Below are 25,295 nucleotides of genomic sequence, written 5' to 3' on the forward strand. Positions count from 1 at the left end.
ACAGCCTGCCTGCGGGGTGCCTACTCAGCTGTTCACTTCTCCCCTGTTGGTTGGAGGGCTGGACAAATGGAAGCCCAAGGCCAGATCCGGCCTGTGGGCCGTAGTTTGGAGACTCCTGTTCTAGGGAATGCCTTAGCATCAGAGGTGCTTCATAACTCTTTCATGTGTCCCACTGTGCATGGTGGCTCTGGTTTACTCAATTTGTCTGTCTCTTTGTTTCCTAATGAGAGACAGATGTCAGGAAATCACCTTGATGCCTCTCCCTCCTCCTGTTTTTTTCTAGACCAGAAAGTAAATGGGGAAGCAGTAAGACAGACAACGGGACTAAAGAGACAAAAGCAGCACCAACGAAGCCGCAAGCATAAGCCCCAGCAACACAACTTCACACATCCACTCCTAGCTGCTGCTCTCAAGGTAACTGGCATATCAGTTGGTGAGCATCAGCACCTGTTTTTTTGCCTGGCAACGGACACTGACCTACTGTTATGCATGGGGACAGGTACCAACAGACTTCCATGCATCTGCACACACCTGCTGAGAGATCTGCCATTCAAGCATTAGGCGCAAGTTCCCTGCCCATTCCTGGATGTGCCCTCTTTGGGACTGCTTCGTTTAATGTCTGCGGCCCCTGAGCAGCTGTTTCTGGGAACTTGGAAAACAAACACTTCTTGTCACGTCCCTGTCCCCATCCCAGTCTGTGATTGCTGCTGCTCCTCACAGAGCTCGGTGCCTCTGCATTCCTCTGCTGGGCTTTTCTCTGCTGCTTCAGTCCCCACTGAAATGCTGAGAGTTCCTTAATGATGGGTATGTCTCTCCTTTTGTCGGTAGCTGCCTCCTGAAATCAAGCTGCAGGAAGGTGCTGTAGGCAGTGACACAGGCAAGGGGTAGCATGACATGATATGAAAAAATGCTATATAATAGCTTGGTGGTATTTTGGGGAGGCAATATAGCCTAGTGGAGAGGGCACTGGATTGGGACTCAGGAGACCTGGGTTCAGTTTCCAGCTCTAACACTGGCCTGCTTAGTGACCTTGACTTCCTTGTGCCTAAGTTTCCCCATCTGTAAAATGGGGATAATTATCCCAAACTCCTTTTGGAAGTGCTCTGAGATCTAGTGTTGTGTAAGTGTTAGGAATTATTATAATTCTTCCTATTGTAGCCCACCTCATTCTTCACACATAATCCTGTGTCCATTCCCTTTGATTTACTTGCCTAGTGCCCTGGAGAATCAGCTGTGAAAGGTGTGCTCTGGAACAGCAGAAGAGCAGGGGGAAGGAGAATGGGTGTGAGGACCTAGGGATGGTTATTGCTATGTTTGGATGGGAAGAGAGTCTTTGTCCTGTGAGTTTTTGCTCTTGAAGCAGATGGGATTCATGTACGTGGTTTTTCTCTCTCTGTGTCTCAGCTGTGGCCAGTGGTCCCTTCAGCAGGCCTTGGAGCCCTGGGATGGAACAGGCAGATTACCTGTTCCATTCATCACACAGAAAGCTGGTGCTAATCATGTTGGTTTTCTGCAGGGTCACAGTGGAAGCGTAACCTGCCTCGACTTCAGTAGCAATGGCAAGTACTTGGTGTCCTGCGCTGATGACCGCACTGTCCGGATCTGGAGCACCAAGGACTTCTTGGAGCGTGAGCACCGCTGCATGCGAGCCAATGTGGAACTGGACCATGCCACACTGGTCTGCTTCAGCCCAGATTCCAGGTGAGAAGTGACTGCTGGGGTAGGGCTGGGAAATCAAAGCAGGAGACTTACAAGGAAGGATTTTCTTTTCCTAGCTTAACAGGAAAGCCCTTCTTATTACAAAGGCCGAAGTGGGGGAGCAGGATCTTGTCCAGCACACTCTGCCCCTGAAGATTTATTAGATCCTTGCTGATCTGAACAAGTAAATTCCCTCACCTGAAAATTAGTTCCCCTTTTCACAGGGTTTAGTGAGTTCAGAATTGGCCTGTTCCTACTCCTGCAGGCTCCTAATGTCCCAGGAGCTAGGCTCTAACTTCAGCTTCTTTCTCCCTCTCCACACTTTCTGGGTCTGGCAACAGAAAAATGGATTTGAGTGGGAGGTCAACTGTGCAGGCCGGCGAGCTGCAGCACTTTCCAGGCTTTCAGGCCAGTGCTGTGAGCAGAGCTGCAGCTGTTTCTCAGCAGGTTTACATCACGCAAAGTGCAAATGATCCTGGAGTCTTTGTTTTATGACTTGTATTAATGTAGCTCCTAGGAGCCCCAGCCCTGGACCCAGCCCCCATTGTGCTGGTCACAGTACAAACCACAAAAAGACAGTCTCTGCCTCAAGGGCTTTACAATCAAAGTGCAAGACAAGAGACATGAGATGTATTCCCATCTCTCTATACCCAAGGAAACAAAGAGAATATTGCTCAGCATGATAAGCTGTGGTCTTTAAATATAAAAACTGGCCAAACCCCTTAACTGCAGTAATGACCCCAGCCATCTCTCCTAGGTTGTGCCTGATTACATGTAGCTGTAACCCTCTGCCTTATTGGTTTGAATCCAGCCCAGATTGTAGGGATCAAAAGTTTACCTCTGACTCTGACCTGTATGCAATGAGTCTTGGTGTAATACCCAGTGGGCAGGTGCCTGCATCACCAAAAAACACCATCAAAATGGGCACTAGGTGTCACACTTGGCATTCTCACAAAGGGAGTAGGAGCTATGGAGCTTATTTGACTGTGTCTGAGAGGAGGCATCGCTGGGTCAGAGCTGTGGTGATGGGGAAGCTTGCCCTGCAGCTGCCCATGTTCTGCCTACTCTGGGGACAAACGGAGGATTCAGTCATCAGAGCTGCCATCTGGAACTTCTCACCAGCACTAAATTCCAGACAAAGAGCTACACTCAGACCATTGCAAATGGGAGACAGGCTAGGAAAGCTCTAATCACATTTCTGGATTGGTTGCCTCTAGTCACCCAGCTTTATCCCTTGCAATCTAGCTAGGTGCACAAAAATAAGCTTAGTGTGAGATGAGTGTGCCTACATGTGGTCTGTGACATTCTGCAGTGGTTTGTTCATTATGTTGGCTACAGGAAATGACTGTCCTTCCTTCATTCAGAGCCTTCATCACCTGGCTGGCAAATGGAGAGACCATTCGTGTCTTTAAAATGACCAAGAAGGGGGATGGCAGCTTCACTTTCACTGCAGCCCCTGAGGACTTCCCAAAGAAGCATAAAGCCCCCATCATCAACATTGGAATTGCCGAGACAGGTACAGAGACAGGCCTGCCCCCTTTCGTCTGGGCTTGTGAGCCATCTGCCTTGTACTTTCTGAAGAGCAACAGCTGCTGGTTTGAGCATTGGTTACGCTTTGGATACAATTCCAACTCAGTAACTGACTGAGTGACCTTGGAGAAGTCAGTTAACACTTGTCTCCATGTCTCATGTGTTAAGTAGTTATATTTTTCCTGTAAGAGCCGGGAACATTCAAATTCACTTCCCAGTGCATATGTTCTCCCTTCTTGACTCTTCAGAGATTCTGCTTGCAAAGTAGTCTGGTCCCTAACACTGTACACGCTGTGTTCTGACACACACGTGTTTTTAACTGGTAAGAATTTCTCCAAGTGCAGGTTGATAGGATGAGGAAGGGGGTGCTCACCGAGAGCTTCTGGGATCCATGTAACAAAACATTGTTCTCAACGGTGGGACCTCAGCTGCTGTACTGTATACACACAGGTCCTGATGGATTAAGACTTACCTCTGAATGTCCTGTGACCGTGCTCAGAGTTGTGGCTGCAAGAGAGGTCACATCATCGTTTGTAGGAGTCCTAGCATTTCAAGGGACACTGTTGACCTGTGTGTGACTCCAGAGTGAAATGAGTATTTTCACTGGATTTATTTTTTTAGAGTTGTGGAGAAATGTTAGTTTTTAACACAACACTTGGCTGTGATGTTGGAATCCCAAATATTGCAGCAGAGAACCTGAGGGCAAACCTGACTGAACAAATGGGATGATGTAGCTGTGTCAGTCCCAGGATATTAGAGACAAGGTGGGTGAGGTAATATCTTTCATTGGCCAATTTCTGTTGGTGCGGGAGACAATCTTTCAAGCTTATACAGAGTTTTACTTCAAGTCTGGGACGCTTAGAGGATATGTCTACACAGCAGTGTAAGCCTAGAGTTAGTGGGACGTGAGTCAGCTGGCCTGTATCAGAGAACTCTGGGATTGAGCATCTACACTGCATTTTAACCCTAAACTAGGGATTTTCTGTCCTATGTTCAAACCGAGGGCTGTGCAGTGCACAGACCCAAGTCAAAGTAACCCTATCCCAGAGTGGCTAGCGTCACTCTAGCCCTGTGACTGTTTCACTGTGGGAAAACTCTACTGTCCACCCTGTTTCCTAACTGTGAGGTGCTGTTGATGGGACTCTGGTGCCATAAGGAGCACATAACTGCATAATTAGCTCCTTTGGTGGCTGTCTCAGTAGAATGACTGCAGTTCGAGAAGGCTTTATCCTGAGCTACTATCTAACCTGAGAACTGGGCTCTCCAGCTCTAGGTTGAGTCACATTGGCAGGAAAATGCCCGTGTGCGCCTGTCTGAGGATAATTAGCACATCAATCTCCAGGGCTGTCAAACTATTAAAATGAAAGGTTGCTATTCTTAATTTTTAAAATGGGATCTCTAGTGAAATTGTTTTTGTTTGGTTGACTTTTTATTTATTTTTGTCTGTTTTCAAGTTTGACATAAAATGTAGGTTTCACCTCTCTGCTGCCAGAGAGGTGAAGAGCTTCTCCAGGGTTTGGGGTGCAGTGTGCTCTAGCACCCCTTGGGGTTCCCTTAACCCTGCCACACCCCAGGAGGTAGGGAGAAGGGATTCCTGGGGGGCTGTGGAGAAGTGTTGGGACTGGCTCCCACTCACCGCCCTCACAGGGTACACTGCCTGGGTGCCCTTGGACACAGGCCCAGGGAGGGTAGGGGGACCCAGGAGCAAGGCGGCACCAAGCAGCTGCCCTGCAGGAAGGGGGAGCATGGTGGGGGAGGGATGACCTCCAGTACCTTGGCAGCTGGGAGCCATGTCCCAGGGCTGGTCAGCTTTGCTCCCTGATCCGAGCAAGCTCTGTGCAGCGGCAAGGAGAAGCTGGAGCCACCGCCACAGGAGGCTGCAGGGAGGTTTTTGGGCTGGCTCCTACTCACCACATGCACAGTGAGCCAGGGTTTTGGGGTCTCTTGCCCCCACCCCCTCTGAGCCGGGAGCTCTGCTGCATCCAGTCACTGCTGGGCAGCTACTTGGTCCCTGCTTCGCTCTCTGTCCCCTCCCCACCAGGGGGTGGGGGTGGGAGGGGGCAGTGGGGGCTATGTATGCAGGGCGCCTGGGGAGCATGCGTCAAAATCTGGCTGTGTTCTTGTGACCAGGGAATAGCTCTCTTTGCAAAAAGCTTCTTTGCATTGAAAACCCTGCAGGTCCTCTGATAGTGTGCTTGTTCAGCAGACAATGGGTTAACACTGATCTGAGTTGCAGAGGCAGGTGTGGCTTCTGCTGCAGTAGAGTGCAGTGGCATGAAGAGGACTAAGGAAGTTACTCCAAGGAACTCTGGGACCATGTACACACAGGAAAGCAATAGGGCTTAGAGACCCTCTAGCCCTGTAGGGTTCTGGGACCCTAGGTTTGAGCTGTAGATTAACAATTGGTGTGCAGATGCAAGGGGGCTTAGGCTTACATTGCTGTGTAGCCAGACCCAGCGTGTCTGAGCTAAATACCAGAGCATAAGTAGTTAGCATATCTTTCAAGGGACCATTCACGGTGAAGTTGTCTGTTATCTACAGCCAGGTACTCGGTTACTACAGAAAATGCTCCCAACACCTTAACACAGACAAAACTGCCTTCACCAAACAAGGACACTCCACCATTGAAATAGATTGCATCATGGAACGGGCCAGCCAAATACCCTGAGAGAACCTGCTTCAATACAGAAGTAAACCCCCCTCTGACCACATACCCCTAGTTGTCATCCACCACCGCAAACTGGAATCCATGTGGGGTACTATCAAACAGCTACAACCCATACTCGATGGGGACCCCATCCTGAAAGAAATCTTTCCTGAACCCCCTCCTCTAGCCTTCAGATAACCTCTCCAAGCTCAACATCAGACGCAAGCTCCCCACAGCCCAGGGGACTCCCAATGCAGAGCAGCACCAGACCCTGCCAGAACAATAGATGCAAAACCTGCAGACCTATCTCCACTGCTACAGCAATCAACAACCCTCCACAACACACCTTTCAAAATCCATGGTCCTATACATGCCTACCACAACACATGGTGTACCTCTCCCCGTGCACTAAATGCCCCAATAGCAACTATGTGGGTGAAAGTAGACAATCACTGTGCTCTCGAATAAACTCACATGGGAAAATGGTAACAGACAAAAACACCCTCTCCCTAATGGGTGAACACTTTTCACAAAGCCGTCTCTCTCTCACCTGTCAGTCCTCATCCTCAAAGGAAACCTAGACAACACTTTCAAAACGTGAGCTTAAAATCATAACTCTGCCAGACACTAGGAATCATGGACTGAATAGAGACTGGATTTATGGCTGCTTATAACAATTTGTAACCAGCCCACTAACAAACCTCCCCCCCCCCCCAATGCTCTTCCCACCCTTCCTTTCCTCCCTGTGATTGGAGGGGTGTTAATGGGCCACTTCACCTTGAATGGTCCCTTTGGTTAAATACCTACTTAACCCTAAACAATTTGTTCCACCATGTATTTAGCTGAGACACTCTGAGGCCAGGTCTACACTACAGAGCTATGTCAGTATAACTAAGTTGTTCAGGGGGGTGAAAAATCCACTCCCCGAGCGACATAGTTACACTGACCTTAACCCTCCATGTAGACAGTGCTATGTCAGTGGGAGAGCTGCTACCTCTTCTCGGGGAGGTGGTTTAACTATGGTGTAGATTCATAGATTCTAGGGTCAGAAGGGACCAATGTGATCATCTAGTCCGACCCCTTGCACAAAGCAGGCCACAGAACCCTACCCATCCACTTCTATAACAAACCCCTAACCTATGTCTGAGTTATTGAAGTCTTCAAATTGTGGTTTGAAGACCTCAAGCTGCAGAGAATCCACCAGCAAGTGACCTGTGACCCATGCCCCACGCTGCAGAGGAAGGCGAAAATCCTCCAGGGCCTCTGCCAATCTGCCCCGGAGGAAAATTCCTTCCCGACCCCAAATATGGCGATCAGCTAAACCCTAAGCATGTGGGCAAGACTCACCAGCCAGCACTCAGAAAAGAATTCTCTGCAGTAACTCAGATCCCATCCCATCCAACATCCCATCACTGACCACTGGGCATACTTATCTGCTGATAATCAAAGATCAATTGCCAAAATTAGGCTATCCCATCATACCATCCCTTCCATAAACTTATCAAGCTTAGTCTTGAAGCCAGATGTCTTTTGCCCCCACTACTCCCCTTGGAAGGCTGTTCCAGAACTTCAGTCCTCTAATGGTTAGAAACCTTCGTCTAATTTCAAGTCTAAACTTCCTAGTGTCCAGTTTATACCCATTCGTTCTTGTATCTACATTGGTACTAAGCTTAAATAATTCCTCTCCCTCCCTAATATTAATCCCTCTGATATATTTATAAAGAGAAAGCATATCCCCCCTCAGCCTTCTTTTGGCTAGACTAAACAAGCCAAGCTCTTTGAGTCTCCTTTCATATGACAGGTTTTCCATTCCTCGGATCATCCTAGTAGCCCATCTCTGAACCTGTTCCAGTTTGAATTCATCCTTCTTAAACATGGGGAGACCAGAACTGCACACAGTATTCCAGTAATCAAACAAGAGACTGTTTGCATAAAGCATATTACAGTTACATGATATTCACATTTATAAACATATTTCCATAAAACAATGGAGGAGTGCAATGTCACAGTGGGTCTGCAGTTTTTCCCACTGTCTCTGTGTGCAGAGGGAAGGGCATGAAACTGGAAAACAGCAGGCAGTAGAGTGGCTCTGGTGGCCCACTGGTATGGCACATAGTGGTGCTGGGTTCTGTTCCTGGCTTGGTGGCTAGTCATGTCATCATTTTGTGCCTCAGTTTCCCCATCTGCTAAACAAGGCTACTGGAACCAGCCTCTTGGGGAGGGTGCTGTGCACAGGGCACTGCTGCCAAGAACCACACGACAGCCTTCCCCGTCGGTGCAGACAGGCTCAGCCAGGTTCACACAGAGGTGTGCGGCGGAGCTGGGATCCGAATCCACGTCTCCAAACTTCCTCCCGCACAAGCGTCTACTCATTGCCTCCAGGGCGCATGCGCACAGGGGACGGACTGCAGCGCACCTCTCCCGCAGCAGGGGTCGCTTTGCACGGACTTGTCAGGATGAGCGACTCATCCAAGAGAAGCCTCTCCGCGCATGCGTAAAGACGACTCCTGATGATGACACGCCTCTTCCCGGACTATGCGAGAAGTGCGCGTGCGCGGGTCGCTTCCTCGTCATTGACTCGCAATGCCGCCGGCGTGGTCTCAGCGTGCGCGTGACTGCGGCGCCGCGCTCGGCCCCGCGCGCTGACGTGGCGGCGGCAAGATGGAGGCGGCGGCGGTGATCGGGGTCTCGCTGTTCCTGGGCGCCCTGGTCCTGCTGCTGCTGGCGGGGCTGGGGCGGGGCTCGCCGGGGCAGCCGGCCGGTAAGCGGCGGGGGGAGGCGGCTCCGGAGCAGAGCCGGGGGGGGGCGAGGCGAAGCCGGCTGCGAGCTGCAGGATTAACGCCGGGGCGCTCGCCCCGCTCAGCGCCTCCCAGGCAGCCGGCAGGGCCGGCCAGGGCATCCTCCGGCCCGGAGCCAGGGACACGCTCTTCTAGTCATGCAGGGCGGCACACTAGAGCTTCCGAGCCCCTAGTTCCGTGCCTCAGCCCCAGTGCCCGTGTACCCATCGCCCGACATCACCCTGCGGGGTGAGCAGCCTGCTCCCAGCCCAGGAGAGCTCTCTGCAACACCCGCTCTTCAAACTTCTTTTCTGGCGACCCAGTTAAGAAAATTGTTGAGGCCTGTGACCCAGCAGAGCTGAGGATGAGTGGTTTGGGGTGTGGCGGGGGGCTGGGAATGAAGGCTCAGGGTGTGGGAGGGGGCTCTGTGCTGCGGCAGGGGGCTGGGGTGTGGGAGCAGGTCAGGCTCTGGGCTGGGGGTCTGGGCTTTGGCCCCGGGATGAGGGGTTTGGGGTGCAGGGAGGGGCTCTGGGTGTGATGGAGGCTCTGGGCTGGGGCAGGGGTTTGGGGCACAGACTTACCTCCAGTGCTCCCAGTCAGCAGCATCCCGCCTATTCTGGCACTGCGGATCTCACTATGCTCCGTGAGCAGCCAGCAGCAAGTCTGGCTCATGAGCAGAGGCATACAAGTGGCCCCTCGTGGCTCTGTTCCGCAGGCACTGCGCCCCCAACTCCCGGCCGGCCGGTGGGAGTGTGGAGCTGGTGCTCAGGGTGGGGGCAGCATGCGGAGCCCCGTGTCCTTTCCGCCTAGGAGCCAGATCTGCTGGCCGTTTCTGTGCACAGCACAGCATCGGAACAGGTAGGGACTAGCCTGCCTTAGCCAGGCAGCGCTGCCGCAAGGCTTTTAATGGCCTGATCGGCAGTGCTGATCAGAGCTTCTCTGACCTAGTACTGGGTTGCGACCCACAGTTTGAAAACCACCGCTCTACAACAGACAGCAGATTTTGATGAAGAACAGAACTCAAAAATCCACTTTCTGTTGTCCACCTGATTGGTAACAGCAGCATTCAGACCAAAGCATGCCGTTTTGTGGGGTTTTTTAACCAGTGTAGTTATGCTGATAAAAGTGCTAGTGTAGATGCCGATATACTGGTCTATTGTGCTTTGCCAAACCTGAATGAGTTATACCACTAACTGCCAGTGTAGCTGCATCCACATTATGGGGTTTGCTGCTTTGCCTATAGTTAAAACAGAAACTTCTAAGTGTAGAGAAGGCCAAAACCCACTAAATTAACAAGCTTCATAGCAAAAGGGCATCACGTGCAGAGGTTTTAGTCCTCTGAGACACCACCTTACACTGTAGCTCTGCCCCTCTCCTGGTTGCACTCTTAGTAGGACTGTACCTTTCCTGGGGTCTCTAAAAATGCATTCTTGCTCTGGTGGGAATCTGTAGTTTTGCTGGCACTAGCCAAATTCTTTTGCTTAAAAGAGTAAACGTGACTCACCTGTAGGAAGATCCAGATTTGCTGGCCTGGGTGTGAGTGCTTTCTTCCTTCTGGAGAGCAGCCTTCTATCTGTTTCTGGGGTCTGGGCCCCAGGAGCTATTGAATATTAATGTCAGTCCTCATAATCGGGAATGCAGTATGTCACCTTGATGTAGCTTCAGTCACTGCTTGTGGAGCAGGATAATGTACCAGGCAATCCTGAGTTAAATCATTTCTCAGGAATTTAGGAATAGGAACTCTTAGGAATAGTGGTGTGTATTTGATTTGCTAACATCATTATAATCCTGTTTTGTGTTCTTTTCTTCAGTAAATACACTCTGCTCTTGTTGATTAGGGCAAGAGCTGGTCTGCCTTAGTGTCCAGGATAAAAAGAGACCAGTCGACTCGTTTAGTCATATTTTTGCTTCAAGTAGAAATCCAAGAGCCTTTTTTTTTTTTTCCCATACCACATGTGGAGAAGGAGAGGGATATGAGTGCAGATTACTAGTGGAATACTGTCAGCATGAGAAGGGGAATCTAGGCTGAGTTCCTAGTGGTGATTTTTGTCATTAAACTACGGTGTTTTTCTACAACTTTGCACCTGTAAATTACTGGTAAAAACTCTCAACCCTAACTCCAGCATATCATAGCATGGTATGTTAACTAGTGAGAATAATTTTCAGTTTTATGTTTCTAACAATAAGTGGTGCAAGCAATTGCTCCTTATGTTATGTACAAGCTTTCATACCTAGACAAGTCAGGGCACGTTAAGGGGGCAGTTAATTTCCCACACTCTTCCCAGGAACAATGAATTTATTTTGCTTTACCATGAGAATATCTTTTTAGGGGCTGTCTGTCAGGTGGGAATCTTTTAGCAAAGAGGAGGGAGCAGGCTTTCTAGGGCAGGGGTCTCCAAACTTTGAGACGAGGGCCATATTAGTTTTTTGAAGGGGTTTCGTGGGCTGAAGCGACTGTGAAAGAAATTAAATATATGCAAAATTGTTTTAAAAAAACCCACTATACTGTGTCAGTGTTGCATTAAATTTTAAATCAGATGTAAAAGTTAATCGATGCAGGTACTGTGAAATCACACAAAATATTTGTCAATACATTAAAAATCATTTCACTTTCTTTTATTTTATTTCTAAAAACTCACATTTGTATCATACAAATACTGTTTGGTTTTATTAGTGTTGTAGTTAAAATTTAACCATTATGAAATTGTTAATTTCCGTCTTCTTTACTCCATTTATTGGAGATGTAATTAAGCATCTGGCTTGTATTTTTACTCTAAGGCAGGGGTCCGTCTCTGCTCGGCTGTAGCAGCAACTCTCCCCTAAGTTGGCTCCCCTTCTGAGGGGACACTGGCTCCCGGGGGCACTCACTCCTCTGCACAGCTCAGCTGAGCTACCCCCCCCCCCCCCACGAGCTGCTGCTGGCAGTCCCTCCCCCTGCCTGCTCAGGGTGCCTACTCAGCTGCAGCCTGCCTATTTGCTTCTCCTTGTACCTGCTCGGCTGCAGCAATGACTTACGCCTAAGTTGTCTCCCCTTCTGGGAGGACACTGGCTCCCAGAGGCACTCAACCCTCTGCACAGCTCAGCTGTGCTGCCACGCGTGAGCTGCTGCCGACAGCCTGCCTGCGGGGTGCCTACTCAGCTGTTCACTTCTCCCCTGTTGGTTGGAGGGCTGGACAAATGGAAGCCCAAGGCCAGATCCGGCCTGTGGGCCGTAGTTTGGAGACTCCTGTTCTAGGGAATGCCTTAGCATCAGAGGTGCTTCATAACTCTTTCATGTGTCCCACTGTGCATGGTGGCTCTGGTTTACTCAATTTGTCTGTCTCTTTGTTTCCTAATGAGAGACAGATGTCAGGAAATCACCTTGATGCCTCTCCCTCCTCCTGTTTTTTTCTAGACCAGAAAGTAAATGGGGAAGCAGTAAGACAGACAACGGGACTAAAGAGACAAAAGCAGCACCAACGAAGCCGCAAGCATAAGCCCCAGCAACACAACTTCACACATCCACTCCTAGCTGCTGCTCTCAAGGTAACTGGCATATCAGTTGGTGAGCATCAGCACCTGTTTTTTTGCCTGGCAACGGACACTGACCTACTGTTATGCATGGGGACAGGTACCAACAGACTTCCATGCATCTGCACACACCTGCTGAGAGATCTGCCATTCAAGCATTAGGCGCAAGTTCCCTGCCCATTCCTGGATGTGCCCTCTTTGGGACTGCTTCGTTTAATGTCTGCGGCCCCTGAGCAGCTGTTTCTGGGAACTTGGAAAACAAACACTTCTTGTCACGTCCCTGTCCCCATCCCAGTCTGTGATTGCTGCTGCTCCTCACAGAGCTCGGTGCCTCTGCATTCCTCTGCTGGGCTTTTCTCTGCTGCTTCAGTCCCCACTGAAATGCTGAGAGTTCCTTAATGATGGGTATGTCTCTCCTTTTGTCGGTAGCTGCCTCCTGAAATCAAGCTGCAGGAAGGTGCTGTAGGCAGTGACACAGGCAAGGGGTAGCATGACATGATATGAAAAAATGCTATATAATAGCTTGGTGGTATTTTGGGGAGGCAATATAGCCTAGTGGAGAGGGCACTGGATTGGGACTCAGGAGACCTGGGTTCAGTTTCCAGCTCTAACACTGGCCTGCTTAGTGACCTTGACTTCCTTGTGCCTAAGTTTCCCCATCTGTAAAATGGGGATAATTATCCCAAACTCCTTTTGGAAGTGCTCTGAGATCTAGTGTTGTGTAAGTGTTAGGAATTATTATAATTCTTCCTATTGTAGCCCACCTCATTCTTCACACATAATCCTGTGTCCATTCCCTTTGATTTACTTGCCTAGTGCCCTGGAGAATCAGCTGTGAAAGGTGTGCTCTGGAACAGCAGAAGAGCAGGGGGAAGGAGAATGGGTGTGAGGACCTAGGGATGGTTATTGCTATGTTTGGATGGGAAGAGAGTCTTTGTCCTGTGAGTTTTTGCTCTTGAAGCAGATGGGATTCATGTACGTGGTTTTTCTCTCTCTGTGTCTCAGCTGTGGCCAGTGGTCCCTTCAGCAGGCCTTGGAGCCCTGGGATGGAACAGGCAGATTACCTGTTCCATTCATCACACAGAAAGCTGGTGCTAATCATGTTGGTTTTCTGCAGGGTCACAGTGGAAGCGTAACCTGCCTCGACTTCAGTAGCAATGGCAAGTACTTGGTGTCCTGCGCTGATGACCGCACTGTCCGGATCTGGAGCACCAAGGACTTCTTGGAGCGTGAGCACCGCTGCATGCGAGCCAATGTGGAACTGGACCATGCCACACTGGTCTGCTTCAGCCCAGATTCCAGGTGAGAAGTGACTGCTGGGGTAGGGCTGGGAAATCAAAGCAGGAGACTTACAAGGAAGGATTTTCTTTTCCTAGCTTAACAGGAAAGCCCTTCTTATTACAAAGGCCGAAGTGGGGGAGCAGGATCTTGTCCAGCACACTCTGCCCCTGAAGATTTATTAGATCCTTGCTGATCTGAACAAGTAAATTCCCTCACCTGAAAATTAGTTCCCCTTTTCACAGGGTTTAGTGAGTTCAGAATTGGCCTGTTCCTACTCCTGCAGGCTCCTAATGTCCCAGGAGCTAGGCTCTAACTTCAGCTTCTTTCTCCCTCTCCACACTTTCTGGGTCTGGCAACAGAAAAATGGATTTGAGTGGGAGGTCAACTGTGCAGGCCGGCGAGCTGCAGCACTTTCCAGGCTTTCAGGCCAGTGCTGTGAGCAGAGCTGCAGCTGTTTCTCAGCAGGTTTACATCACGCAAAGTGCAAATGATCCTGGAGTCTTTGTTTTATGACTTGTATTAATGTAGCTCCTAGGAGCCCCAGCCCTGGACCCAGCCCCCATTGTGCTGGTCACAGTACAAACCACAAAAAGACAGTCTCTGCCTCAAGGGCTTTACAATCAAAGTGCAAGACAAGAGACATGAGATGTATTCCCATCTCTCTATACCCAAGGAAACAAAGAGAATATTGCTCAGCATGATAAGCTGTGGTCTTTAAATATAAAAACTGGCCAAACCCCTTAACTGCAGTAATGACCCCAGCCATCTCTCCTAGGTTGTGCCTGATTACATGTAGCTGTAACCCTCTGCCTTATTGGTTTGAATCCAGCCCAGATTGTAGGGATCAAAAGTTTACCTCTGACTCTGACCTGTATGCAATGAGTCTTGGTGTAATACCCAGTGGGCAGGTGCCTGCATCACCAAAAAACACCATCAAAATGGGCACTAGGTGTCACACTTGGCATTCTCACAAAGGGAGTAGGAGCTATGGAGCTTATTTGACTGTGTCTGAGAGGAGGCATCGCTGGGTCAGAGCTGTGGTGATGGGGAAGCTTGCCCTGCAGCTGCCCATGTTCTGCCTACTCTGGGGACAAACGGAGGATTCAGTCATCAGAGCTGCCATCTGGAACTTCTCACCAGCACTAAATTCCAGACAAAGAGCTACACTCAGACCATTGCAAATGGGAGACAGGCTAGGAAAGCTCTAATCACATTTCTGGATTGGTTGCCTCTAGTCACCCAGCTTTATCCCTTGCAATCTAGCTAGGTGCACAAAAATAAGCTTAGTGTGAGATGAGTGTGCCTACATGTGGTCTGTGACATTCTGCAGTGGTTTGTTCATTATGTTGGCTACAGGAAATGACTGTCCTTCCTTCATTCAGAGCCTTCATCACCTGGCTGGCAAATGGAGAGACCATTCGTGTCTTTAAAATGACCAAGAAGGGGGATGGCAGCTTCACTTTCACTGCAGCCCCTGAGGACTTCCCAAAGAAGCATAAAGCCCCCATCATCAACATTGGAATTGCCGAGACAGGTACAGAGACAGGCCTGCCCCCTTTCGTCTGGGCTTGTGAGCCATCTGCCTTGTACTTTCTGAAGAGCAACAGCTGCTGGTTTGAGCATTGGTTACGCTTTGGATACAATTCCAACTCAGTAACTGACTGAGTGACCTTGGAGAAGTCAGTTAACACTTGTCTCCATGTCTCATGTGTTAAGTAGTTATATTTTTCCTGTAAGAGCCGGGAACATTCAAATTCACTTCCCAGTGCATATGTTCTCCCTTCTTGACTCTTCAGAGATTCTGCTTGCAAAGTAGTCTGGTCCCTAACACTGTACACGCTGTGTTCTGACACACACGTGTTTTTAACTGGTAAGAATTTCTCCAAGTGCAGGTTGATAGGATGAGGAAGGGGGTGCTCACCGAGAGCTTCTGGGATCCATGTAACAAAACATTGTTCTCAACGGTGGGACCTCAGCTGCTGTACTGTATACACACAGGTCCTGATGGATTAAGACTTACCTCTGAATGTCCTGTGACCGTGCTCAGAGTTGTGGCTGCAAGAGAGGTCACATCATCGTTTGTAGGAGTCCTAGCATTTCAAGGGACACTGTTGACCTGTGTGTGACTCCAGAGTGAAATGAGTATTTTCACTGGATTTATTTTTTTAGAGTTGTGGAGAAATGTTAGTTTTTAACACAACACTTGGCTGTGATGTTGGAATCCCAAATATTGCAGCAGAGAACCTGAGGGCAAACCTGACTGAACAAATGGGATGATGTAGCTGTGTCAGTCCCAGGATATTAGAGACAAGGTGGGTGAGGTAATATCTTTCATTGGCCAATTTCTGTTGGTGCGGGAGACAATCTTTCAAGCTTATACAGAGTTTTACTTCAAGTCTGGGACGCTTAGAGGATATGTCTACACAGCAGTGTAAGCCTAGAGTTAGTGGGACGTGAGTCAGCTGGCCTGTATCAGAGAACTCTGGGATTGAGCATCTACACTGCATTTTAACCCTAAACTAGGGATTTTCTGTCCTATGTTCAAACCGAGGGCTGTGCAGTGCACAGACCCAAGTCAAAGTAACCCTATCCCAGAGTGGCTAGCGTCACTCTAGCCCTGTGACTGTTTCACTGTGGGAAAACTCTACTGTCCACCCTGTTTCCTAACTGTGAGGTGCTGTTGATGGGACTCTGGTGCCATAAGGAGCACATAACTGCATAATTAGCTCCTTTGGTGGCTGTCTCAGTAGAATGACTGCAGTTCGAGAAGGCTTTATCCTGAGCTACTATCTAACCTGAGAACTGGGCTCTCCAGCTCTAGGTTGAGTCACATTGGCAGGAAAATGCCCGTGTGCGCCTGTCTGAGGATAATTAGCACATCAATCTCCAGGGCTGTCAAACTATTAAAATGAAAGGTTGCTATTCTTAATTTTTAAAATGGGATCTCTAGTGAAATTGTTTTTGTTTGGTTGACTTTTTATTTATTTTTGTCTGTTTTCAAGTTTGACATAAAATGTAGGTTTCACCTCTCTGCTGCCAGAGAGGTGAAGAGCTTCTCCAGGGTTTGGGGTGCAGTGTGCTCTAGCACCCCTTGGGGTTCCCTTAACCCTGCCACACCCCAGGAGGTAGGGAGAAGGGATTCCTGGGGGGCTGTGGAGAAGTGTTGGGACTGGCTCCCACTCACCGCCCTCACAGGGTACACTGCCTGGGTGCCCTTGGACACAGGCCCAGGGAGGGTAGGGGGACCCAGGAGCAAGGCGGCACCAAGCAGCTGCCCTGCAGGAAGGGGGAGCATGGTGGGGGAGGGATGACCTCCAGTACCTTGGCAGCTGGGAGCCATGTCCCAGGGCTGGTCAGCTTTGCTCCCTGATCCGAGCAAGCTCTGTGCAGCGGCAAGGAGAAGCTGGAGCCACCGCCACAGGAGGCTGCAGGGAGGTTTTTGGGCTGGCTCCTACTCACCACATGCACAGTGAGCCAGGGTTTTGGGGTCTCTTGCCCCCACCCCCTCTGAGCCGGGAGCTCTGCTGCATCCAGTCACTGCTGGGCAGCTACTTGGTCCCTGCTTCGCTCTCTGTCCCCTCCCCACCAGGGGGTGGGGGTGGGAGGGGGCAGTGGGGGCTATGTATGCAGGGCGCCTGGGGAGCATGCGTCAAAATCTGGCTGTGTTCTTGTGACCAGGGAATAGCTCTCTTTGCAAAAAGCTTCTTTGCATTGAAAACCCTGCAGGTCCTCTGATAGTGTGCTTGTTCAGCAGACAATGGGTTAACACTGATCTGAGTTGCAGAGGCAGGTGTGGCTTCTGCTGCAGTAGAGTGCAGTGGCATGAAGAGGACTAAGGAAGTTACTCCAAGGAACTCTGGGACCATGTACACACAGGAAAGCAATAGGGCTTAGAGACCCTCTAGCCCTGTAGGGTTCTGGGACCCTAGGTTTGAGCTGTAGATTAACAATTGGTGTGCAGATGCAAGGGGGCTTAGGCTTACATTGCTGTGTAGCCAGACCCAGCGTGTCTGAGCTAAATACCAGAGCATAAGTAGTTAGCATATCTTTCAAGGGACCATTCACGGTGAAGTTGTCTGTTATCTACAGCCAGGTACTCGGTTACTACAGAAAATGCTCCCAACACCTTAACACAGACAAAACTGCCTTCACCAAACAAGGACACTCCACCATTGAAATAGATTGCATCATGGAACGGGCCAGCCAAATACCCTGAGAGAACCTGCTTCAATACAGAAGTAAACCCCCCTCTGACCACATACCCCTAGTTGTCATCCACCACCGCAAACTGGAATCCATGTGGGGTACTATCAAACAGCTACAACCCATACTCGATGGGGACCCCATCCTGAAAGAAATCTTTCCTGAACCCCCTCCTCTAGCCTTCAGATAACCTCTCCAAGCTCAACATCAGACGCAAGCTCCCCACAGCCCAGGGGACTCCCAATGCAGAGCAGCACCAGACCCTGCCAGAACAATAGATGCAAAACCTGCAGACCTATCTCCACTGCTACAGCAATCAACAACCCTCCACAACACACCTTTCAAAATCCATGGTCCTATACATGCCTACCACAACACATGGTGTACCTCTCCCCGTGCACTAAATGCCCCAATAGCAACTATGTGGGTGAAAGTAGACAATCACTGTGCTCTCGAATAAACTCACATGGGAAAATGGTAACAGACAAAAACACCCTCTCCCTAATGGGTGAACACTTTTCACAAAGCCGTCTCTCTCTCACCTGTCAGTCCTCATCCTCAAAGGAAACCTAGACAACACTTTCAAAACGTGAGCTTAAAATCATAACTCTGCCAGACACTAGGAATCATGGACTGAATAGAGACTGGATTTATGGCTGCTTATAACAATTTGTAACCAGCCCACTAACAAACCTCCCCCCCCCCCCAATGCTCTTCCCACCCTTCCTTTCCTCCCTGTGATTGGAGGGGTGTTAATGGGCCACTTCACCTTGAATGGTCCCTTTGGTTAAATACCTACTTAACCCTAAACAATTTGTTCCACCATGTATTTAGCTGAGACACTCTGAGGCCAGGTCTACACTACAGAGCTATGTCAGTATAACTAAGTTGTTCAGGGGGGTGAAAAATCCACTCCCCGAGCGACATAGTTACACTGACCTTAACCCTCCATGTAGACAGTGCTATGTCAGTGGGAGAGCTGCTACCTCTTCTCGGGGAGGTGGTTTAACTATGGTGTAGATTCATAGATTCTAGGGTCAGAAGGGACCAATGTGATCATCTAGTCCGACCCCTTGCACAAAGCAGGCCACAGAACCCTACCCATCCACTTCTATAACAAACCCCTAACCTATGTCTGAGTTATTGAAGTCTTCAAATTGTGGTTTGAAGACCTCAAGCTGCAGAGAATCCACCAGCAAGTGACCTGTGACCCATGCCCCACGCTGCAGAGGAAGGCGAAAATCCTCCAGGGCCTCTGCCAATCTGCCCCGGAGGAAAATTCCTTCCCGACCCCAAATATGGCGATCAGCTAAACCCTAAGCATGTGGGCAAGACTCACCAGCCAGCACTCAGAAAAGAATTCTCTGCAGTAACTCAGATCCCATCCCATCCAACATCCCATCACTGACCACTGGGCATACTTATCTGCTGATAATCAAAGATCAATTGCCAAAATTAGGCTATCCCATCATACCATCCCTTCCATAAACTTATCAAGCTTAGTCTTGAAGCCAGATGTCTTTTGCCCCCACTACTCCCCTTGGAAGGCTGTTCCAGAACTTCAGTCCTCTAATGGTTAGAAACCTTCGTCTAATTTCAAGTCTAAACTTCCTAGTGTCCAGTTTATACCCATTCGTTCTTGTATCTACATTGGTACTAAGCTTAAATAATTCCTCTCCCTCCCTAATATTAATCCCTCTGATATATTTATAAAGAGAAAGCATATCCCCCCTCAGCCTTCTTTTGGCTAGACTAAACAAGCCAAGCTCTTTGAGTCTCCTTTCATATGACAGGTTTTCCATTCCTCGGATCATCCTAGTAGCCCATCTCTGAACCTGTTCCAGTTTGAATTCATCCTTCTTAAACATGGGGAGACCAGAACTGCACACAGTATTCCAGGTGGGGTCTCACCAGCGCCTTATATAACGGTACTAACACCTCCTTATCTTTGCTGGAAATACCTCGCCTAATGCATCCTAAAACCGCATTAGCTTTTTTAACGGCCATATCACATTGGCGGCTCATAGTCATCTTGTGATCTACCAATACCCCAAGGTCCTTCTCCTCCTCTGTTGCTTCCAACTGATGCATCCCCAATCTATATCTAAAGTTCTTATTATTAATCCCTAAATGCATGACCTTGCACTTTTCACTATTAAATTTCATCCTATTACTATTACTCCAGTTTACAAGGTCGTCCAGATCTTCCTGTATGATATCCCGGTCCTTCTCCATGTTAGCAATACCCCCCAGCTTTGTGTCATCCGCAAACTTTATTAGCACATTCCCGCTTTTTGTGCCAAGATCAGTAATAAAAAGGTTAAATAAGATTGGTCCCAAAACCGATCCTTGAGGAACTCCACTAGTAACCTCCTTCCAGCCTGACAGTTCACCCTTCAGTACAACCTGTTGGAGTCTCCCCTTTAACCAGTTCCTTATCCACCTTTCAATTTTCATATTGATCCCCATCTTTTCCAATTTGACTAATAATTCCACATGTGAAACCGTGTCAAATGCCTTACTGAAATCGAGGTAAATTAGGTCTACCGCATTTCCTTTGTCTAAATAATCTGTCACCTTCTCAAAGAAGGAGATCAGGTTGGTTTGGCACGATCTACCTTTAGTAAAACCATGTTGTAATTTGTCCCAATTACCATTGACCTCAATGTCCTTAACTACTTTCTCCTTCAAAATTTTTTCCAAGACCTTACATACTACAGATGTCAAGCTAACAGGCCTATAGTTACTCGGATCACTCTTTCTCCATTTCTTAAAGATAGGAACTACATTAGCAATTCTGCAGTCATACGGTACAACCCCTGAGTTTACCGATTCATTAAAAATTCTCGCTAACGGGCTTGCAATTTCATGTGCCAGTTCCTTTAATATTCTTGGATGAAGATTGTCTGAGCCCTCTGATTTTGTCCCATTACGCTGTTCAAGTCTGGCTTCTACCTCAGATGTGGTAATATCCACCTCCATATCCTCATTCCCGTTTGTCATCCTTCCATTATCCCTAAGCTCCTCATTATCCTTATTAAAGACTGAGGCAAAGTACTTATTTAGATATTGGGCCATGCCTAGGTTATCCTTAACCTCCTATCCATCCTCAGTGTGTAGCGGTCCCACTTCTTCTTTCTTCGTTTCCTTCTTATTTATATGGCTATAGAACCTTTTACTATTGGTTTTAATTCCCTTTGCAAGGTCCAACTCTACATGGCTTTTAGCCTTTCTCACTTTATCCCTACATGTTCTGACCTCACTAAGGTAGCTTTCCTTGCTAATCCCACCCTTCTTCCACTCCTTGTAGGCTTTCTGCTTTTTCTTAATCACCTCTCTGGATAAGCTTGCTCATCCAGCTTGGTCTACAACTCCTGCCTAGGGTTTTTTCCCCTTTCTTGGAATGCAGGCTTCTGATAGTTTCTGCAGCTGCGACTTAAAGTAATTCCAGGCCTCCTCCGCATTTAGATCCACAAGTTCTTCAGTCCAATCCACTTCCCTAACTAATTTCCTTAATTCTTTAAAGTTAGCCCTTTTGAAATCAAAAGCCCTAGTCCCAGATCTATTTTTGTTTATCCTTCCATCTAGTTTGAACTGAATTAGCTCATGATCACTCGAACCAAGGTTGTCCCCTACAACCATTTCTTCTATGTAGGAGCATCTTAAGTGCTACAGTGGTGCAACTGCGCTGATGCAGCGTTCTAAGTTTAGACCCGGCCTAGGTAAATTTCCCAGACCTGAAGAAGAGCTATGTGTAAACTCAAACGTTTATTTCTCTCACCAACAGAAGTTGGTCCAATAAAAGCAATTACGTCACCCACCTTTTGTCTCTGAACAAATGGGAAACATTCAGTGTGTCCAAGCTGAAAGAAATATACAAAGTAAATGGCATCAGCAGCAATCTGCAGTGCATTAGTAGCGTGGGTTGTAACCAAATCAGTTTCTTTATCCATGACTTTTAAATGGGCAGCGTCCCTTCAATTTTTTTACTTGCACCTGTCAGGGTGAGTTTCTTGTGGGGAGTCAGGTCCTTTAACTGCATCGTTATCCTGCCACCTCTGTAGACTCCAACTCTGACAATGGACTCTGAGAGGTGCCAGGCCCAAGAAGCTGTGACGTCCCAGGCAGCGCTCAGAATTCAGACTGGCAGCCTGTATGTTGGCTGCTGCTTCGAGTGATTGCTCATGTCCATTCAACTTCGGGGTGTGCGTGGTTGCCACATGCACAGGTGCCGGAAATTTTTCCCTCAGCACTACAGGTCTGTTGCAGCTTACACGCATTTAACATGCGCAATTTCAGTTTTATGCTGTAGGGCTGGAGTCGGGGGCGGGGGGGCGGGCGTGACCTCAAGATTTAAAGGTCCTGGGGCACCAGCTATATGGCTGGGAGTCACAAGGCCTTTAAATCACCCAGGGGCTCCCAGCTCCCACCCGCAGCTCCAGAGAAGGCCTGTAAATGCTGCCCCGGCCCGGCCACCAGAGCTGCGGGCAAGATTTAAAGGGCGTGGGGATGTAATTTTGAGTATACGTGGTTTTCGCTTTATGCCCTAACGGAAGCCCCGCGTAATATAAGACTTCCCTGTATCTGTAGGGGACTGGCTGTGGCGCCCCCTGGAGTGGCGCACATATGCCACAGCATATAGGGTGCCGCCAGCCCCCTCCACCCTCAGTTCCTTCTTGCTGCCAGTGACGGTGCATAGAACTGTTGCGGCTTCAGCTAGCGCTGTTGCTTCTCGTTTGTTTGAACGCATTTACCTCTTGTACATTATTGTATGTAGTTACCCTCTGGTTTTAGTTTCCCTATTTGTTAGTTAGAGACTTAGTAGGTCCCGAACGGGACTTCGCCTCGGGATGGGGCGTGCCCGTTCCCCAGGCTTTAAGCCCTGTGATCGCTGTAAAAGGCCCGTGCCCATTAGCGATCCACATAACAGTTGTTTACAGTCCTTGGGCAAAGGTCACATTAGTGATAAGTGCAGAATCTGCAAGTCCTTCAAGCCCAGGATGAAGAAGGAGCGTGACATTCGCTTGAAAGAGCTCCTTATGGAGTCTGCCCTTACCCTGATGCTGGAGCAGCACTCTGATTCAGCACCAAGCACTGTGACCTCAGTGTGCAGTGCCCCGCCAGTACCGTCTGTGAGCCAGCACCAATCCCCTTACGTGGCTCCAGCCAAGAAGGCGGGGCGAAGAAGGTCTCCAGCTTCCTGCAAGGGAAAGGACAAGTCTGGGGTGGATCAAGACCCTGTCTCGGGCACCTCTTTACCCCTTTCAGGATCTCAGGCCCCAGCTCAGGTCGAGTGGTGTACCCTAGCCCGCTCCCCGCTGGCTACCCTGGATAGCAACAGAGGTCCTTGTCAGCTCCAGGTGTCATCCACACCAGAGGCCTTGCAAGTGGTGCAAGAGATTGTCCCTCCCACTCTGCTGCCCACTCTGGCCCCTGTGGGGTCCCAGTCACAGGGTAAACCCACGTTTGGACCACCACAGTCTCCACCTCTACAGCAACACTCCCCATCGTAGGAGACATCCCGCCAATGGTCGCCCTGTCGCAGCTGACACGCTTCTGACCATGATTGGCAGAAGCTTCCAGCCCCATCTGGCCTCTGGACCTTGGACAAGGGCAGAGAGACTCATGGGGTGGCTCGCCAATGACCAAGTGCAGACCTCTGGAGGCACGCGTCCACCAGCAGGAGTTTGAATCGGCGCCCAGAATCTCTGCGGCACTGGTACTGCTCCAGGGACAGGTTGAGGGACTGATGGTACCATTCTCTGGAGCGTTGCCGATTCTCCAGGGCAGCATCACAGCATGCGGCTGCATCTTCATGACGCCAAGCCTGCTCTGGTTCCCAGTACTGCTCATTAAGTGTAAGGCGTAGATTGCCAGCCCAGGGCCATCGTGGATCCACCAAGTGCTGCCAGTTGCCGAAGCTCTGATCCAGGCGCTTGTCGAAGTAAGCCAGATCCAACTCTGGGAGGGGTGGCTGGTACCTCTCAGCCCCGTCTTGGTTGCAGGGTGCGACCGCTCGGGCTCTAGCTAAGGTTCGGAGCAAAGTTCCCTAGCTGCAGGACAAGCTCCCAATACCTACAGTGCAGACTACATTGACAGCACCACAGCCGGCCCCGTGGCCTCCGACTCCTTGGCCGGCACAGTGGTATCCATGGAACTCATGGGGGTTCACTCAGCCCCCCCCCAGGCTGCCCGCTTGGTATCCAGAGTTTTGGAGAGACCGGCTACCTCCCTCCTCTGTTCCCCTCTAGTTCAAGAGGCCTCGGCTGCAGGCACCCCAAAGGCACAGGAGGAAGTGGGCGAGCAAGCTCTGGACCACCTCTTGTTGTGGAGGACCCTTGGTACTGGTTTCCTCCTCATTGTTGCCAGATGAGGCTATAGTGGGGCCTCCTCCAGTGGTTCCCCAGGATGATGCTAAGATGCATCAGGAGCTGTTAAAGAGGGTCGCCACCAACTTGAGCCTCCAGGCAGAGAAGTTAGAGGAACCAGCAGACTTCCTCTTTGATATTCTCTGTTCCATAGCCCTGGCCAGGGTAGCTTCGCTCCTACATCCAGGGGTTGCAAAAAATACAAATGCCCTCTGGCAAACCCTCTGCTCCTTGCCTCTGATCTCCAAGAGGGCAGAGCACAAGTACTTTTGTGCCAACCAGGAGTCACGAGCACCTTTATACCCACCCTGCTCCCAATTCCTTAGTGGCAGAGGCAGTCAACTACAGGGAGGGAGAGAGTCAACCAGGGGCTACACCTAAGAATAAAGACTCAAGGAGACTAGACTCGTTTGGGCGTAAAGTTTTTGTCCTCCAGTCTACAGTTGCAGGTGGCCAACCATCAGGCCCTCTAGGCCGCTATGATTTTAATATGTGGCAGGCCATGACCAAGTTCAAGAGCGCCCTTCCTGAGGCCTCGAGGAAGAAGTTCTGGGTGATCCTGGATTAGGGCTCGACTGTGGCCAGAGCAACTCTCCAAGCAGCATTGGACACCACGGACACCGCCACCTGTACCATGGCATTGGCCATCTCATTGTTCAGGGCTTCTTGGCTGCTCCTCTCTGGTCTTTCCTCAGAGGCTTAGCAGTCAATGCAAGACCTCCCTTTTGACGGACACACCTGTTCGCAGAACAGACAGAGAATAAACTCCATGACCGGAAAGATTCCCACATGACCCTAAAAACACTGGGCCTTTACATCCCTGGCCCTGCCCACAAGCGGTTTAAGCCGCAGCAGCCTCAGAGCCAGGGGAGCCACCCTCACCAGAAGCTTCCCCATAAAAAATCCAGGGGTTACAAGAGGCACCCTGGCCACCAACCCCTGTCTACATCACAGTCAGGCTCGACCTGCAGTAAGCAGATGGGCAAGCACCCATTTTGAGAGTATGTCTGAGGGCGACCTACTAGCCTGTTCCCCAGATCCTTCCTCCCGTGTTTTCTTCCTTCCTCCCTGCATGGACGTCTATAACATCAGACCAATGGGTCCTCAATACAGTGTCACAGGGTTGCACCCATCAGTTACCCTCCTTCTCTGACCCTCTTCAGGGACCCTTCTCATGAGAGTCTTCTCACGCAGGAGGCAGAGGGTCTACTGCAGCTGGGTGTGGTGGAGGTAGTTCCTGTGGAGTACAGGAACAAGGAGTTCTATTCCCAATACCTTTTA

The 25,295-nt window shown here is 49.6% G+C and overlaps 1 protein-coding gene across 5 annotated transcripts in view; it reads left to right on the forward strand.

Annotated features, from left to right (window-relative positions):
* The first annotated feature begins 247 nt into the window (after nt 1–247).
* Nucleotides 248–25,295, forward strand: part of TBL2 (transducin beta like 2) — a 29,773-nt gene continuing 4,725 nt past the window's right edge. Inside the window, exons 1-4 of one of the 5 annotated variants that reach the window (XM_050929210.1) lie at nt 8,498–8,636; nt 12,047–12,177; nt 13,280–13,464; nt 14,826–14,977. In XM_050929210.1, coding sequence (XP_050785167.1) covers nt 8,537–8,636; nt 12,047–12,177; nt 13,280–13,464; nt 14,826–14,977 — 568 coding nt within the window. In that variant the 5' untranslated portion in view covers nt 8,498–8,536. Of the gene's footprint in view, nt 415–1,516; nt 1,702–8,497; nt 8,637–12,046; nt 12,178–13,279; nt 13,465–14,799; nt 14,978–25,295 lie in introns of those variants that run through there. The other 4 variants (XM_050929205.1, XM_050929206.1, XM_050929208.1 and 1 more) reach the window with 4 other exon arrangements.

The sequence above is a fragment of the Gopherus flavomarginatus genome, chromosome 19, assembly GCF_025201925.1.
Source record: "Gopherus flavomarginatus isolate rGopFla2 chromosome 19, rGopFla2.mat.asm, whole genome shotgun sequence".
Lineage (NCBI taxonomy): Eukaryota > Metazoa > Chordata > Testudines > Testudinidae > Gopherus > Gopherus flavomarginatus.